Below are 19,431 nucleotides of genomic sequence, written 5' to 3'. Positions count from 1 at the left end.
AAACAGTATGACTCTACAAGTATTTTGTAACTTGCAATCGATTCTTTGCGCTTTCAGTTTTAGGGTATATTAAAAAAACTAACATATTATTAAATTTCTTAATAAAAACCAGTTTGAATATGGGACTTTTTAGTCTTTAGACCACTTCACGTTTTTTTAGTTTCTTTGACAAGTGAGGATTGTCTATTCCCTTATTTCTTAATATGGGCTATGAGCAATTATCTAGTCAACACTATTATAGAAGTTACCCATACTTTTCCAGTAGTCATTCAGACGGTTCATCTTAATTGTCCCCATATGGAACATAAGTCCGAGAAAAGTCTTAAATTCTGTTTGTGTTGTCTCTTTCCAAAACGCAATCCTCGATTTTTCTGAACGACTTTGTGCAAATATTTTGTCAGAGTCAGAGTCACTTCCACCATTTATTTAATCTACATCGTCCTCGCCAGATGCTTCTAACAATGATTGTAATTCAGCAGTGGTCAATCTACGTTTATGTTCACATTTAGATTTTTTAGATGTCGAAGGCATATTATTTACATCCATCTTTTTATAAATACTATAACTCACTTTTACGGAGGTAATTAACAATAAAAATGTTCTACTAGAAACTATCAACTTACGACTTCCAATACTATAAGGCCACTTGAGGTACAATACGTTTTTACTCAATAATAGTTCCTGTATAAGTAAAATTGTTTTTTAATGTACTTCATTGAAGCACACTAGACATATTCCAGTTTTGCCATCACATTCTTCAAAGTATGTCTTAACTTTTTTAACTTTTCTATCGTCCTTTCTACTAGTCATGCTTCTTCTTAAAATTTTGTTACATCTTGTACACTTTCTTCTCTTTGTATTATCTACATCGCTTTGCCTGAGATGGTATTTGGGGTGTAACTGGTCATGAGGGTTACAACATTTCTTTATTTGCAAATGCCTTCGCGAACTCCAGTCTGAACTCAAGGATAGGTTGTCGCTTTTTTACGTTTTCTATTATTTAGCAACTAAGCATTGACTACTGCGGTATTAAATGCGGTATTAAATATTAATTCTACTGTCAACACTCTTTTTCACCAAGTTATAATCGAAATTAGTTTGTGGTTTTAGTACTTGTGTATAATTTTTCTTTTCATTTGATTAAACCAAGATACAACTATTATGTTTAAATGTTGTAAGGATTAAAACTGGTCTTTTGTCGACCCATTTTATCACTTGTAAAATCAATAATGGGGTTAAGTTTCATCGTGAGTAACTGGTTGCAACTTTTTTAATCGAGATTTTGGTTTTACATGTTCTTATAGTAAAACATCTGCACATGAATAATTCGTTTCTTGAACAATGATTTTAATTCATCGACCAATATTCTAAAATAAGGTTTTATTACGTCGTCCGGAATATTATAAACTGGTTCTCTTTCACAAAGCATTGGAAATATGGTTTACCTTCTATATTTAGAAAAATATTTTACTGCAACTCTTGTTAGACCTAAACTAAATTAATACACAAAACAAATTAATCTATTTTTTTATAGAAATGCAGATTCCTGTCGGATTTTTATCAGTGCAGCATGAGTCACTGGTGTCTGGTATATCCGGACCTCTTATCGCATTACAAACATAATTCTCAATTAGCAGTGCGGTACAAGATACATTTAGGTCGTATAATCTTAAAGCCGTAATAAGACTAGTCATGAGCTAAGTTGCTATTTTTCAATAGCACTGCTATTTGCGATTGCTATTTTTAAATCGCTGCTATTTTTACTTGTTATTGCGATCGCAGTTTTGTTGCGATTCCATATATAACATAACGGTTAGTAGTAGGTAGCGGATATATTATTTAACAGCGAAGCTTAGTATTATTGGGATAGAAAGAATGATCGCAGTCTCATTGTAGGCATCTTATTTATGAAAGCATATGTTATAGTTACGAAATAAGCAGTGACGGCGGAGGATTATTATTATGATAAAAATAATGTTAATGATAATAATAATTATTTACTTATGAAACAACAAACAAATGATTAAATAAAAATAAAATACACCATAAAAAATTGTAATATACAAAATATTTGTGAAAACGATTGTACTTAAATGAAAATATTTTTCTAGAAGAAAACCTAATGCTTAAGAAATAAACAAAGTGTCGGTTTTTTTAATTACGTTAGGGTAATATTGCGAGTCGTTAGTAGTTATCATTTTATATTTTTTAATTTAAAAGTTGCATGGGCAAATTAGTTTTAATTTATCTAATTTTAGCCTATCAGGTATATCAGGTTCTACCTTAATTATATCACTGTTAATTTACTGTTTTAAGGTACAATACTAAAAAATATCCAACCAGCATTTTGAATTTTAAGAAAAATTTGCTTTTTCTGTACCATTATTCTGTACAATAAACAAAGTAAGGGTATTATTCATCAATATCATTACAATATTGGTAATTCATATTTAAAAATAATAACATTTTTGTTTTTTTATCACTGAGTCTAGTTCTTCTTTCATTTAGTACTTGTCCAGCTTTTGAAAACAGCCTTTCACAAGGTACTGAGGAAGCCAGAGCACATAATTTTTCTTGTGCTATTATTGATAAGGTGGGATAGTGGTATTTGTGTTCGCGCCACCAGTTTAAGGGATTTTCATTTCTTGGTAAAATTTCATCCTCCAAAAATCTTTGTACCTCAATAATAGCACGAGATTTGCTGGTTCCCCGAGGTTGAGCTACTGTCACAGACTTGTCGAAAGAGCTCCAGATTGAGAATTCATCACTATCAGTGGAAATAGTGGATTTTGTTTCAGGACATAAATCTGTTTCTGAAATATTTTTTTTGCGTAGTTCTTCTGCATATTTTTCTGAAACTGCTGATATAATACATTGTTTGGCATTCTCACCTGAATTTATTTCAGAAAATCCAAACGTTTTAAATCTTGGATCTAAAAATGTTGAGGTAATTAAAGTCTTATTTTTTTCTACACTTCCTAGCCGCTCAGATAAGCCAGTTAAAAAAGTTCTTAGAACTTCGTTAATCAGTTGGGAAAAATATTTTTTTATTAAATTTTTGTAAACATCTATCAAACCATTAGACATAGGAATTACTAATGATGCAGTGTAGTATAATTCTCCACTAATAATTTTTGTAGCATTTTCGAATGGTTTTAGAATACTACATAAATGTTTAATATTTTGCCAATCAGCTACATTCATAATAGGAAGTTCCTTATCAATGAGCGCGACTGAACTTTTTATTGCTTCCTCGAGCTCTAGAAATCTTTCCAACATGTAAAAAGTAGAGTTCCAACGAGTTGGAACATCATTAAGCAATTTTAAAGGGATTTTTCCCAGGTTACGCTGATAAGACAATAACCTCTCATTAGCCGTATAACTCTTTCGGAAATGAGTTACAATCGTCTTGACTTTGCAAAGAATTTCCTCAATTAATTTGTTTTTCAAACCGTCTTTGACAATTAAATTTAGTGTATGTGCCATACAACCAAAATGATTCCAGTTTAATTTAAAAATTATTGCATTTTTAATATTATTGGCGTTATCAGAAACTGCAAGCAATATTTTGTTTTTTATACCCCAAGCCTCTACAATTCGCTGAAGCTCTTTCGACAAATTTCCTGAAGTATGAGCTACATCAATAGCACTACATTCTAACAGAACAGAGTAAAACTTAAAATTACTATCTAAAAAATGAGCAGTTACACCAATATAGCTAATGGTATTAACAGATGTCCAACAATCAGTAGTAATACAAAACTGTTGACCAATTAATATTATCTCTTTCATTCTGGCGCAACATTTTTCGTATACAAACGGAATCATTGTTTTAGATATAGAATGTCTACTTGGAAGTTCATAAGAGGGATTTAAACTGGAGACAAAAAGTTTGAAGCCAGAATCTTCAACAATACTAAATGGTTAAAAATCTAAAATAAATAATAAAAGTAATTTGTTGTCTATGTCCTGTTTTGATTTAACATTCATTTTTTATTTAAGAAAAGTGGTGATTTTTTTCTGTTGACCAAAACTAACTGATATTGGTTGTTGGAATGATGTGGACGGTTCCTGTGAAGTTGGCCCTTGACTAGTCGATGGCTGTTCCAAAAAAAATTGATTATTTTTTTCTTTGTCTCCAATTACCATTCCTTCTATCTCAGTTGTTTGTTTACATACTGTTGTACCCTGCGTAATGCAAATTAAACCAAAATGAGAACCAAAATTAAAAACTAGATATATCTACTTACTTTTTTTGCATTTAAACAAAGTGCGATTCCAGGATGTTTATTTCGCATATACGATTTTAAATTCGTGACAGAAGTTTTATACGATATTTTTGCCTTGCAAATATTACATTTTGCATAAACTTCATCAACGGGTTCAAAAAAGTTCCACATTTCACTCATTTTCCTTTTTAAAGACATTTTTATTTAAAAAATAAACAAACACCGCCACTTATATTACAACTTACTCTTAATATAGTTGAGCCGCTGAAAAGATGGAATGATCATGTGAATGGCACGCACTCTTAAATATTCCTCTTCCTATGTTACCACTTTTCCCACGTTTACACCGCTCAACAAAAACGAACTAACAATGTTGCTATAATATATTTATACCGTTTTTTAGAGGTTATTGATTTACATTAATTTTAAACATTTTCACAAAATTCACCAGCCAGCGAAAGTGAAACACAAATTATGATACATGAAATATTTAAGGTATAGTATCATGACACAAATAATGACGGTGTAAACAGTTTCCCATAAGGTCTAGTTTCGAGCGCCTGTCGATGCTTGCATTGAGTGATCATGCGACCTTGGATTCCATGTTTTAAGCGGCCAGGGTATAGTAATATGTAACGATAAATGCTTCATTCACTCGATACAGTTTAGAAATAGGTCATCAGAAAACCAAAAAATGACTATTCAGCTCTACTTAATAGCCTAATAATTTATCGGTATTATTACTTTAGTGATTCACTTATTTCAAGGTATACCATCAGTATTAAAATAGAAAACTTTAAACTAGCCATAAATAAATATTATTTTACTAGTCACCACTAGATAACGCTACCAGTACCCCATTATTTGGCTTATAAATACAGTGGAACCTCGATTATCCGTCTCTCTATTAACCGTCACCTCTGTTAACCGTCAGGGTCCATACATAAGTTATATTACCAACATAAATAAAAATTTAGTCATCAATTCATTTGCTTTGAGCAGTGCGGATAAGCCAAACTAAATTCGTTGAAATGTGTACGTGAAGTTATACCACCACCGAATTTTTTTATGTAAATAATTATGGTTCTTATTCAGGGCTCTGTATTAAACTTCAATTTAAATAGGTAATGATAAGTGATACCGTTCTTTTAGAGTTTCATTTTTAGAATCGCAAGCCGAAAATAAAAATCCAGAGCACAATAATTATTACAGTCAATATCTGTGTGTCAACATAATTCAGTTTAATTCAAATTCGAACTTGTCGCATTGAGCAAAAAGTATGATGTTCCGAGAACGACAATCAATGATTTAAAGAAAAATGCTGATGGAATTGAAAAGTATACTTCGCAAATGGAATAGTTGGATGGCTGGATGAAACATAGTTAGACAATGAAAAAAAGCCACAAATGAATCACTCGACACGGCACGACACAACACTCTGTATTTGTGGTTCGTTCAAAAAAGAAGCGAAGGTGTTCCTTTATCTGGACCAATTGTTGCCGGAAAAGCGTTGATTTTCAACATGAAATTGAATGGCGATCCTTCATTTAAAGGAAGCAGCGGTTAGTTGGAAAAGTTCAAAAATCGCCACGGTATACGGGAACTGAAAATCGAAAGTGAAAAATAGAGCGCCGCAAATATTGAAGTCATTGAAGATTATAAAAAAAAGCTTCAAGATATGATCGATGAGACACGCGACAACGTGCTTTCCGTTAACTACTACGCACAACATAATGCATGTATGTCCCAGGAAATATTCGCTGACTGGTTCAAAAAGGTATGTACTACAAACCAAAATTTGTTTATCTATTTTTCTAACATCTTGTTTTTTAAGTTTTTATACCGGACGTTCCACAATACTTGCAAGCAAAAAATTTGCCACCAAAGGCGATTCTCATTTTGGACAATGCACCTGCCCATCCTGAAGCCGGTATGCTGCGAAGTGACGATGAAAATATCACCTGCTCTTTTCTGCCTGCGAATACAACATCATTGATACAGCCAATGGATCAATCGGCCATTAAAACATTCAAAGAAGATACAGAAAAAAATTTATTCAAAACCTAGTTATGAAAGAGGAATATTCTTTGCCAGAATACTGGAAAGCATACAATTTAAAACACGCAGTCGACAATGCTGTGTCAAATAAAACATACAAATAAAATTTGAGAGTTATACTATGAACTTTTTTTTGTTCTGTTAACCGTCTTTTCGATTATCCGTCATACCCTTGGTCCGGTGCCCTGACGGATAATCGAGATTCCACTGTATACATGTATATATCTTGTACATCGCACCAAATATTATGGAAGGGATAACTCACTACCGCAATGCTACCGTCTTCATCATTCCTATTGCTAGTCGATTCGCATATTCTTATAAATAGCTGTATTTAGAATCGCGGCTATTTTTATTTATCCATAACAGTTGCTAACTGCGATTTTCAAATAGCAGCTATAAAATCGCAGGTTGCGATATATTACTCATCACTAGATAAGACCATAAGACCGTATGTTATAAATAAATATATTCCTATAAGAATTATCTTGAAAGATACAATAAAAAAGTGCAATATTAAATGTTATTTAAAAAATAATAAGTCATTCACGGGCGTACAGTTAAAAACAAAAGTTTTCAGTGTTTATTGCTTGATTATTATTATCTGTTATTCTCATGATGTTGACATTTTTTCCTGGTCTGATCTTCCTCAACTAACGTCATCTTTCTTAATTGGTGGGTTGTATTGTTCAGGTCTCTTTAATTGTTTTTGTTGCTATCCATAGTGAATGATCTTCTTTAGACAATGTAATAATGTAGTGTTCACATGTGGCATTGCGTGCATCATGTAGCGCTGATCTTAACATCATGTAGCGCTGATCTTAATTGTCTGATTATCTATCTCTTGCTCTTCATTTTTCGACTATTAGTTGTATAATATAATTCGGAGTGTTATTTGTGTTTTCTTGATTTGGAATTGTTAATCGTGTAGCTCCATATGAAATAGTAGAAGATGAAAACGGCAGCATAGTCATCCATAAAAAAAGGAAACGAGATAAAGATATCTGAAACAACTGTTTTATGTTATAAGAGATGAAATAGTCCGAAATTACCAAAACAGGTGAATAGGGCACTATAAAGTAGTAGAATTAGCTATGAAACAGATTGAATGGGGAAAAGAAGTAAGCTTAGACCAAATACCAGCAGGAATTATTCAACTGAGGAAAAAAATTAAATGGATAACAATATTCACTCCATTTACAGAAAAGGCGTTGACCTGCAAAAATTTTAAGAACTTCTTTAATAGCCTCCAGTCAACAATTTCCTAATCATGTTTAAAAAACGTACGGAATGCACTGTATATATTAACCCAAGTCGTCAACATACTTGTTGTTGCAGTTATGTATTACGATCAAGTTAAAGGTTATGCACGACTCCCCTTGTATAGGTACACAGGCATGCACATGCGGGAGAAAAAAGATTTGTCATACCGTTACATTATATCACATTTTAACGTTGAATATTTTATGGTCCCCTTTGGGTTATAAAACGAATGATCGACTTTTTCTCGCACAGATCCCTCCTATGTAACTTTATAAAGCTAGTCGTTTGCTGGGTATTAAAGAACCGTCTATGGCCATCATATAGTTTTACGCTAATATTTCACGTTCTGCGACGCATTCCACGTTTGACACACCGTCTTGTTTAGTTTTCTGTCATTCTATTTGTTAAATCCTATCTCATTCTCGTCACAGCGTCAAGGAGCAGTAAATGTGTGCACTGAACGGGAGGCATATGTCTAACAGTGAACGTTGAAGATTTTTCAAGTTCATCATATCTTCTTCTTTGAGTGCCTCTCCTATCGGAGATTGGATATCATTAGGGCGATTCTAATTTTATTTACTGCTGTTTTGAATAATTCGTTAGTGGTACAGCCAAACCACTCTCTTAAATTTCTCATCCAGAACATTTTTCTACTCAGAGAGGAATGTGTACTTTTGTCCTAACAATTAATAATCTTTATTCTAAGATAAAAGATAAGACTCCCATAGATAGGCTTAGTAATATTGTCTACAACATTCCATGTCTCTCTTGCAACAATTCCTACATCGGTCAAACATCTCAATTATTGAAATCACGTATTACACTACACAAAAGTGATTCTCGACTTCACCCTGACCGTTGTGCATTAGCCAAACATGTCCATTCCACTGGTCATCTCATGGACTATACTAACACCACAATTCTCCACCGTGAGAACAATAAATCTAAAAGAGAGTTCATTGAAATGTCTTATATTTTCCTTAACGATTTCTCCATTAATGTTAAGAGTGACATCAAGAATCTAAGTGATATATACCACCTGTTACTTAAATCAGATACCAAGAACAATACTATATCACAGATAACTAACTTGACTGATATATCCATTAACAACTAACATACCTTTATAATTAATTTTCATTAACAAAAAATATATAACATTCCCTTGCTTTTCTTAGATACGTCTCAATAAGATTCAATAATACATGAACAATATAATATAATTAAATAAAGAAAATCAAAATAATATTTCCCTTTACTGGGATTTAAATTCATTCGGTTTTTACCAATGAACCTTAACGACATAAAGATTCATACGACCTACTGAAGTTGTCAGCGCTTGCGTTCTGGCTTAAACAGAACCTCACTTTTAACTATCTAAAAATCAAAAATTTAGTTATTGCCGACAATTCAAAGAATTACCTCCTTTTAAATGTAGTTGCATTGGGTTTTTCGATTAACCTTGGGTAAGCCTTTACGTGTCAAGTTCGAAGCTACCATACATTTCAATCCTTATAAAAAACTTTTTTTTTGCACATAGTAACAAAAAACACCACTATGTTACTAGCAAAGTTTTTTAATATTCTAACTCTACAATAATTCTAAGTTACGGTAAGATCAATAATGTTTTAATAGATAATATATGGTAGCTAATTATAATTTATTCTCTTTCAGCCCTGAAGAAGCCAAATTAATTCTCTTTGGCGAAAACGTTCGGCGAAACAATTGATACACATTAGAGTATTTCTTGCAGATTTCCCCAATATATATATATATATATATATATATATATATATATATATATATATATATATATATATATATATATATATATATATATATATATATATATATATCTAAAGTATTCAACTAGTGAATACAGAGGTTTAATCGGTCATTCAGATTGGCAAATAAAAAAAGAAATTAACTACTTCATAAGTTTATCGAAGACGTTTCGCTTTATATTTCTAAAGCTTCATCAGTTCTAACTCAATATGTAGTATATTATCGATGTTATTATATATCTACTGTAAACTTTACTCATTATTTAAAACTAACTTAACAAAAAAAAAAAGAAAACAAAAAACACATAAACTCTGCAGAAAATAATGTTCATATTCGTAGATACGAAGATTTAAAAATTTTTAAACGAACATTTGGCTTCATTTAGATGGTTCTCCACTGAAGGCAAACAAAGGTCTATATATATATATATATATATATATATATATATATATATATATATATATATATATATATATATATATATATGTATATATATATATATATATATATATATATATATATATATATATATATTATATGTATACAGTGCTATATATATACAGTGCTAGTCAAAAGTCCGTTCCTTCCCTCGTATCTTTTGAACGGTTTTACTTATAATAGTGAAATTTGGAGGGAGGTAATAAACAGACGTAAGTTTCTTAACTAGTCATAACAAGTGACGTAATAGTAACAGATGACGTTATAGCGCCACTGTGACAGATAATTTTAAATAGCACCTTATGGCAAGTGATACCTCGTTTGAAAGGTATTGAAAATACCTATTCAACCATACTTATTTAATTTAAGTTTAAGCTCATTTCGATGAATAAATTAAATAAATACTGAAGTTGTAGTTTCGCATTTAATTAATAAATATTAAAACCTCCGCCACTGGTTACTTGTCAAAAAGTTGACATTTTTCAATTCTCTAATTGTTTGTACGTCAACATCAACTTTTTTGACAATTAACTAGGCGCGAACGTTAGAATATTTATTAATTGAATGCGAAACTATAATTATTTTAATATACCTATTCAATCATTCTAATTTTATTTGGATTTAAGATGATTTTGACCAATAAATAAAGAAAATAAACATTAAAATTCTGGTTTGACATTTAATTAATAAGAATTCTAACGTCCACCTTTGGTTATTTGTCAAAAAATTTGACGTTTGTCAATTCTCTAGTTTTTAGTTTGCAAACGCGTTTATACCTGAATATTTAGTTTCTGTTTCTGCTTAGTTTAGTCAATTCAAGTTTAGTTAAGTTTGTTTTTAGTTAGTTGTTTTTAGTTAATATTTAGTTTAATTATTGTTTAACGAGACGTTTAAATTTTTAAAAAGGCAGAATGGTACGTACTGTAGCCGACAAAGCAGCAGCTGTGTTAATAATTGGTAAATGTGGAAATAATTTTCATGCAGCGGAACGTCTTTTTAATGAAAGGTACCCCGATCGCCCTACATCGAGAGCTTATTTGAGGAAGCTTCTTCGGAAGTTTAAACAAACAGGTAGTGTTCATGATGTCAAACGATCTGGTCGACCAACTATTAGTGACGACAAAAAAATTAACATAATTTCATAAATAGTAGTGAACCCTACTTCTTCTACAGCCCAAGTTGCATCTATCTATGGAATCAGTCAAAAGACAGTACTGTTGACCGAGTGTTGGCTTAAAACAAATTTCATCCATACAAATTAAAAATTGTGCACCAACTTTCAGATGATGACCCTGACCGAAGACTAAAATTCTGTGAAAATATGTCCAATAAAATTAACCAACAGCCCAATTACATAAAAACAATTTGTTTTAGTGACGAAAGTACTTTTTCTCTCAATGGAAATGTTAACACACACAATGTGAGGTATTGTAGTGACACAAATCCTCACGTCTTTCGTGAAACACATACTCAATAAAAAAAAATAAATGTTTGGGCAGGTATTTTGGGAAAACACATAGTTGGGCTTGTTTTTCTCAATACTAACTTAACCGGTGAAGTGTATCTGGAGATGTTACAAAATGCAATTGAACCATTAATACTTGAAATTCTGGAGGATAATCCAGATGAATTCGGCAACTTGGAAATATCGTTTCAACAAGATGGTGCTCCTGCACACCATTATGGTGCAGTAAGACGTTACCTAGATGAGAAATATCGTGGTAGATGGATTGGACGACGAGATACGATAGAATGGCCAGCTCGGTCACCGAACCTCACACCATTAGATTTTTTTCTGTGGGGATACTTGAAATCTAAAGTTTACGCTACAGCAACCGACAATATTGACATTTTGAAACAACGAATTGTTGAAGAATGTAGGGCAATTTCCCCCGACACATTTGAACGAGTACGGCAAGAGTTTAGAAATAGGATGCATTACTGTCAGGAAGTAGATGGAGCACAATTTGAACACTTTCTATAAGAACTGGTTGTTAAATATTTATCAATTAAATGAAAAGCTACAATTTTAGTATTTCTTTAATTTATTCATCAAAATGAGCTTAAACTCAAACAAAATTATTATGACTGAATAGGTATTTTCAATACCTTTCATACGAAGTATCACTGTTAATTCTGACTTCAATATAGATGGACTGTAGTAATAAAAAACTGGTGATTGCACTATATTTAAGATTTTATTAACACTCCTGAATGTACTAATAAAACTAATATAATTCTAACGAAATATGTATGTTTTTCTTAAATGTAACCAAAAAATGTAATGTTCTAAAGTCATCTGTCTTTTTTCTTGCGCATGTGGTTGTTTTCACACTTCTTTCAATGCGCCACTGCCGTCAGTGGAGTTCAGCCACACACAGGACCGGCTTAGTTTTTTAGTGAATGAATCACAATCTTAACATACTTCCCCCTTTTGAACAGCATGTTCAAAAATTCTTATCAAAACACATCGTCATTAGGAGAAGGGAGTGGACAAATTTTCGAAACACCCCGTTTAAAAGTATTTTGCGAAGTTTTTATAGTCACTACCCGCACTACACCATCATCGCCTGGATGGACATCAACAATTCTTCCCAAAATCCATTTAATAGAAGGCAGGTTATCATGCTTTACGACGACCAGGTCGCCAATATTGACATCCATTTTCCCAGTTTTCCATTTGTGTCGTTTCTGCAGTTCAGATAGATAAAAACAGGACCATCTTTTCCAAAAGCTTTGATTCATTTGCTGCAATAATTGAAATCTGGACAGCCGGTTAATTGTAATACTTTCATATAGTGGGTCAGGAGGTGATGTGAGAGCATGTCCAATCAATAGGTGAGAAGGGGTAATTGGGTTTAAATCGTTGGGATCTGAGGACATAGGATACAAAGGTCTAGAGTTTAATGTTGCCTCAATTTGCGTTAATAGTGTTGAATACTCCTCAAATGTTAAAATAGATTCTCCTATTACTCTGTGGAGATGATGTTTAATGTTTTTGATATTTGACTCCCAAAGACCTCCAAAATGTGGAGTATTTGGTGGAATAAAATGCCACGAAATTTTTTGCTGTGAACAGATTGTAACAAACTCAGATTGAGAATTTTCTAAAAACTTATATAACTTTTGCAGCTCTTTATGAGCTCCAACAAAATTAGATCCATTATCGGAATATAAATGATTAGGAGTACCACGTCGAGCGGCAAACCTTCTAAATGTAGCAAGAAATGCTTCACTCGTTAACTCAGTGACCAGCTCAATGTGAACACCCTTAGTGGCAAAACATATAAATAAACAAATATATGCCTTATAAGTTTTATAAGGTCGGCCCTTTCTATCACGCAACAGTACTGGACCAGCGTAATCAATTCCAGTATTTGCAAAAGGTTTTGAAATTTGAACCCTATGTTTAGAGAGGTCAGCCATGATTGAGGCGGTTTGTCTAGGTTTATTTTTAAAACATTGTATGCAATTTCGTACCACCTTCTTGGCAAGACACATGCCAGTAGTCGCCCAGAACTTTTCACGTACTGAAAACAATAAAAGTTGTGGACCTGCATGTTGTAATCGTAAATGTTCGGCGTGAAATATTAATTTAGTGAATAAATGTTTACCATCAAATCTAGGAGATATGGATGCTTTTCATCAAATGACAAAGAGGTCTACCCCCTACTCTCAGAAAACTGTTTGAATCTAAGAATGGACTTAGAGAAAGTAACCTATGTTTATGATTCAAATTTTTTTGTTGACTAATAATAGAAATTTCATTTTTAAAACTTTCCTTTTGTGCTAATTTAGTTAAACATAACATACTGTTTTCCATCTCTAGAACGCTAAGATGACCTTTTGTCTTTGTACGTTCCTTTAGGTTTATAATGAAGCGTAAGCAATATGCAAAAACCCGTTTTAATCTATTAAGAGAGGAGAACCGTTGAAACAATAATAATTGTTCGGTAACAACAAGCGTGTGACAAATTTTACGGATTTCTGGAAGCTCCTTGTTATCTTCAGTTTGAAATAATCGTGGCCAGAATGGTTTTCATATAAAAATGAGGGTCCATTTCACCATACCTTGCGATTGGATAGTTTATCTGGATACATGCCACGAGATGCTACATCAGCAGGATTTTCTTTAGTATTGACATAGCTCCAATTCGATATATTGCTCAGCGTTTGAATTTCTGAGACTCTATTGCTTACAAAAACTTGTAGTTTATTGGCCTCTTTATTCAACCACCACAATACTATCTGAGAATCGCACCAATAAAAAACATTACATTGACATGTAAGTGCGTTTGACACTTGATTGACTAAGCGAGCTAGTGCTAAAACACCACATAACTCTAATCTAGGAACCGTTAATACTTTTATAGGTGACACTCTGGTTTTGGAACATAGCAATCTGACATACACTGTTCCATTTTCATCAAGCGTTCGAACATATAAAACTGCACTATAAGCATCTTTACTAGTATCACTGAAGGCATGCAGCTCCATGTGAACTATTTTATCACACATAATATACCTGGGAATATTTATTTTATTAAGAACAGACATTTTTGATTTAAATGTTACCCATTTATTGAGCAGGTCTCGTGGTAGTTCATCATCCCAATCTAAATCAAGTAACTATAATTGTTGAATTAATATCTTAACTAGAATAATACATGGACTTACTATTTAAACCTAAAGGGTCATATATCTTAGCAATATTACTAAGTAAACTCCTTTTAGTAATAGGTTGTTTATTACTGGATGTTGAAACATTGTATGTTAATAAATCAGTATTACTAATCCATTGAATTCCTAAAGTTCTAAGCCTATCACTCTCTCCTAGTTCCAATATACTAAACTCATCAGATGTATCTTGTAAACCCTTTAAAATATCTTGGCTATTAGAAGCCCATTTTCTTAATTTAAAGGAAGCTGATTTTAATATCATCAAAATTTGATTACAAATTTCTATTCCATGTTCTTCACTGGTGAAGCCAGTTATTAAATCATCTACATACATGTCACGGTCAATCAATTCACTAGCAATTGGGTAATCATGTTTATAGTCAGAAGCTAATTGTTTTATGCATTTTATGGCCAAATAGGGAGCACTAGTCGTACCATAAGTAACTGTTTGCAACTCAAATGGTGCGAGGTCCTCATTAGGATTTTGTCGCCAAAGAATGTTTTGTAAATATCTTTCTTCAGGGTGTATCAAAATTTGACGGTTCATTTTTTCCACATCAGCAATTACAACAAACTTGTGCTGTCTAAACCTCAACACAATTTTAAATATATCATTCTGAATGGCTGGCCCAGTATATTGGATATCATTTAATGATATCCCAGAATCGGTTTTAGCCGAACCATCAAATACAATCCTAACGTCAGTAGTAAGGCTGTCTTCACGGAAAACAGCAAAATGGGGTAAAAAACATCGAAATTGACTGGATTCCTTTTGTGTTAATTGCCTCATATGTTGCAAGTTTAAATACTCATCCATAAATTTAGAGTATTTGCTTTTTAAAACATCATTCTTTTCCAATTTTTTCTTTTGAAAAAGCAGTCTTTTAACTGCTAAGTTTTTTGATTCCCCTAATTGAGTGGCTTCTAATTTTAGTGGAAAACGAACAATAAATTTTCCAGAAGGATCTCGAGAAACTGTTTTATTGAAATAGTCCTCACAAAACAAATCTTCCTGTGACATCTGTTTCTGTTCATGATGAATCTCCTCGACAAACCAGAACTTTTGAAGATCGTCATTTATTAAAAAATTGCAATTAACCTCTTTTTTCATAGGAATATTTATCGGACCTGATACTACATAGCCAAAGCCAGTATTAACTAGATCAGGTAGATTTCGACCGAGGTTTATTCTTTCATTTAGTACAATCTCCCAAAACAAATCCGCTCCAATTAATAGATCAACATTTCTAGGACAATTAAACATAGGATTAGCAAGTGCAATGCCTTTAGGAATGTGCCAATTAGAAATATCGAAGTTACAAGATGGTAAATTACTTGAGATTCTTTCAACAATAATACAGTTTAGGACAGTTTGAAAGTTATGAATATTAGATTTTATTAGTACCTCACATTTGTACCGTAAATTAGAATTAATACCAGCGATACCAGATACTGATACATCAATGCGATTGGTTTTTAAATTTAATTTTTTACACAAATTGTCAGATATAAATGAACACTGACTACCCACATCCAAGATGGCTTGGACTTTGTGAAATTTACCTGTCTTATCTTGAACATCAACAATTGCAGTAGGTAAAATAACATAATTGTCATTAAATACAGTATTACCACAAATAATGGATGACCCATTGAACTGATCACTTTGTTTAGATTCTGAGTTAACAAAATCCTCAGAATTGTTTTGATTATCAGCAGAATTGTTATTAAAGGAGGATTGTGCTTACCCTTACAAATCTTACAGTTTCCTTTCTGGCAGTGTGTATTAAAATGGCCATAACATAAACAATTAGTACACAGTTTCAATTGTTTTATTTTGTGCCATCTTTCAGCTACTGACAATTTTAAAAATTGATCACAAGAATAAATAGAATGTTTTTGTTTGCAATAATTACATTTTAGTTCCCAAGTATTTTCTGAACTGCTAGCTAAAAATGAATGATGACTTTATTTTCTCTAGTGCTATTTGTTTCTATTGTTTCCAAAAAATCTGCTCTATTTTTCAAAAACTCAAAAAAACTAGCTAAACTCGGCAACATCTTATCTGTACGTGATTGTTCCCATTCCCGATTTGTATTTTTATCTAGCTTTAAAGAAATCATATGAACAATCATAGCATCCCAATGCTCAGTAGGAAGTTGCAATGTTTTTAACGCTCTAATATGCTTGTTTACATAATCAATAAACCCTCTTAACCCTACTGATGATTCTTTGGGTAAGGACTCAATTTCAACTAAATGTTTTAAATGATTATTAACTAACAATCTTTTATTGTCAAATCGGTCACACAATAACTGCCAGGCATCCTGGTAATTATGTGCTGCAAATTCTAAACTTTGGATAATTTTCAAGGCTTCTTTACCTAAGCATGACCTTAAATAGTGATATTTTTGAATTTCTGAAAGCGTAAGGTTGTTATGAAAAAGTGCTTCAAATGTATCTTTGAATTCTAGCCATTTACTAAATTCAGAATTAAAAGAAGGGCATTTAATGGGTGGTAATTTAATTGCATTTTCGTTAAAAGATTGACTATTATTATTTACTGACCCTAGGGTTTGGGGAATTGAATTACTTTCAATATTTTTAACAACCTCTTGTGTCCTAGCTACACAATCTATTAGAGTGTTTAAAAATATGTCTGCCTCTTCACGTTGTGCCTCAAGTTCATCGTCTGGACAAATGTCTTCAATCACGGCTTGAATCTCTTCAAATTCCGTTTCTAATGATTCTACTTTACCTAATCTGATTTTTAATTCTATTATCTCTTTATTATCAAATTCTTGATTTGTTAGAAATCGATTATATAATGGTTCAAAATAGTTTTGAAATTTAGTTAGCTTATGTTTAATACCTCCACGCTTCCGTACCTTTGCATTTAAATTAGCGGCCATCCTGTATTCTTTTATGCAGAATAATTATTTAGTATATAATAGTAATAGAACTTTATTAGAGCTTAATGAATAAATCGATAACTTTTATAATTATTACCAATATATTTATTACAGCAAATAAGAAGTAGCTGTTAATGTTAATATTGAAATTGTAATTGTTTATAATCACTTTTTATTGTTGTTTTGCCTTAGGAATTTGAGATGACTATAATTGCGTTTAACTGTGTTTAATGGTTTAATTCTCGATATCATACATGAACATAATAGTGAGATACCCTTATACTAGTTATGTGTATTTAATATAGAAATATTAAACTCAAAGAATAATAAAAATGGAAATAAAACATACACATTTAAATGGAAAAAAACATTGAAAATAGCTTTACAAGTAGAATTGATATTGTATTATATATTTGATTTTGTATTGATAATTGATATTGTATTATATGTATAGACAATTGTTAAATGACTGCAAATTGAAACAGCATTAACTCTACAACGACAGAAATTTAGGTAAAATGGATTTGACCTACTTGTATTACCGGCGCCATTCCATAAACCACGTGCAAATCTCAAGCTGCAATCCAATTTTATCGGGCTGGAAGGATCAAATGTTAATTCTGACTTCAATATAGATGGACTGTAGTAATAAAAAACTGGTGATTGCACTATATTTGAGATTTTATTTACACTACTGAATGTACTAATAAAACTAATATAATTCTAACGAAATATGTATGTTTTTCTTAAATGTAACCAAAAAATGTAATGTTCTAAAGTCATCTGTCTTTTTTCTTGCGCATGTGGTTGTTTTCACACTTCTTTCAATGCGCCACTGCCGTCAGTGGAGTTCAGATACACACAGGACCGGCTTAGTTTTTTAGTGAATGAATCACAATCTTAACAATCACTTACCATAAGGTCCCATTTAAAATTATCTGTCACAGTGGCGCTGTAACGTCATCTGTGACTATTACGTCACCTGTTATTACTAGTTAAGAAGCCTACGTCTGTTTATTACCTCCCTCCAAATTTCACTATTATAACAATAACCGTTCAAAAGATACGAGGGGGGGAACGGACTTTTGACTAGCACTGTATATATACATATATATATATATATATATATATATATATATATATATATATATATATATATATATATATATATATATATATATATATATATATATATATATATATAGAGTTAATATGATCCCTGACGTCGCCGTAGAGATGGATTAATCTGGTGATGATTATTGTATCTTCCTCTAAGGTCTTCATCCTGAATGCCTTTGACAGTACAGTTGTTCTTTTTCACAAGAGTTCTGATGGTTTTTTCGGAAATATCTAGGGTATTCATGAAGAATATTTTGCATACTCTCTTACGTTCAGTACCTAAAGGCAAATAGTATGCGTTGTTAAAATTTTTGCGTGTACTGTCAACGCGTATAATATAAAGATACTTTGGTACAATATAGACTTTTTATTAGATATCAGAGCTGAGAACAAATTAATTACAATTAAAAATTAGGTATGCACTTTACTTAAAAGTAAAAATTGCCCTCTGTAGCTGTGATGTGATCGTTATATTTTCTTTTTCGAGATAAAAATGTGATTATTAAAAGAAAAATTATAAGAATAAACAGAGAATATAAAAGACTAATGAAGCACGAAATAGAAAATATAAACGATGAGAAAGACATGTTCTCATAACACTTTTGTTATTTACGACTAAAATATTACATAATACCAGATCATTTAATTTTTAACTATCAACAAAAATGTAATATAATTATTATGATGTACGAATTTAATGGTATAATACGATATTCACAGACATAGCCGCAAGTACCTACATAATTTCTTTGCCGATAAAATTGTTTAGATAATATGATTTATTTGGTATATTATATTTCGACTGACACAGCAGAGCAGTAAAGTATTATACATAAAGATGTTGTAAAAGATATATTTGCTTACTTGGTCTACTAGTAAGCAGATAAGTTATAGCGTATTTGATAAAATTACTGTTTATACAACTTGGCCACTCAGCCAATGGATAT

General features: G+C 31.8%; 4 protein-coding genes across 4 annotated transcripts; all 4 read right to left on the bottom strand.

The window, feature by feature from the left end:
* Positions 1-2,412: 2,412 nt before the first annotated feature.
* On the bottom strand, positions 2,413-3,828 carry LOC140444471 (zinc finger BED domain-containing protein 4-like). Its single transcript, XM_072536230.1, has one exon. It carries the CDS (start codon positions 3,826-3,828, stop codon positions 2,413-2,415), a length of 1,416 nt encoding a protein of 471 aa, XP_072392331.1.
* Positions 3,829-12,233: 8,405 nt separating this feature from the next.
* On the bottom strand, positions 12,234-13,199 carry LOC140444470 (uncharacterized). Its single transcript, XM_072536227.1, has one exon. The coding sequence runs from the start codon at positions 13,197-13,199 to the stop codon at positions 12,234-12,236; it is 966 nt and encodes a 321-aa protein (XP_072392328.1).
* A 636-nt stretch (positions 13,200-13,835) lies between these two features.
* Positions 13,836-16,252, bottom strand: LOC140444469 (uncharacterized). Its single transcript, XM_072536226.1, has 3 exons — positions 16,202-16,252; positions 14,451-16,146; positions 13,836-14,389 (listed from the first exon to the last, which is right to left on the bottom strand). The coding sequence occupies exons 1-3, from the start codon at positions 16,250-16,252 to the stop codon at positions 13,836-13,838; spliced, it is 2,301 nt and encodes a 766-aa protein (XP_072392327.1).
* A 150-nt stretch (positions 16,253-16,402) lies between these two features.
* LOC140444468 (uncharacterized) lies at positions 16,403-17,365 on the bottom strand. Its single transcript, XM_072536225.1, has one exon. The coding sequence runs from the start codon at positions 17,363-17,365 to the stop codon at positions 16,403-16,405; it is 963 nt and encodes a 320-aa protein (XP_072392326.1).
* Between the last annotated feature and the right edge of the window lie 2,066 nt (positions 17,366-19,431).

Source organism: Diabrotica undecimpunctata, chromosome 6 (assembly GCF_040954645.1).
Source record: "Diabrotica undecimpunctata isolate CICGRU chromosome 6, icDiaUnde3, whole genome shotgun sequence".
In the NCBI taxonomy this organism is placed as follows: Eukaryota; Metazoa; Arthropoda; class Insecta; order Coleoptera; family Chrysomelidae; genus Diabrotica; species Diabrotica undecimpunctata.
This window is presented reverse-complemented; position numbering and strand designations above follow the sequence as displayed.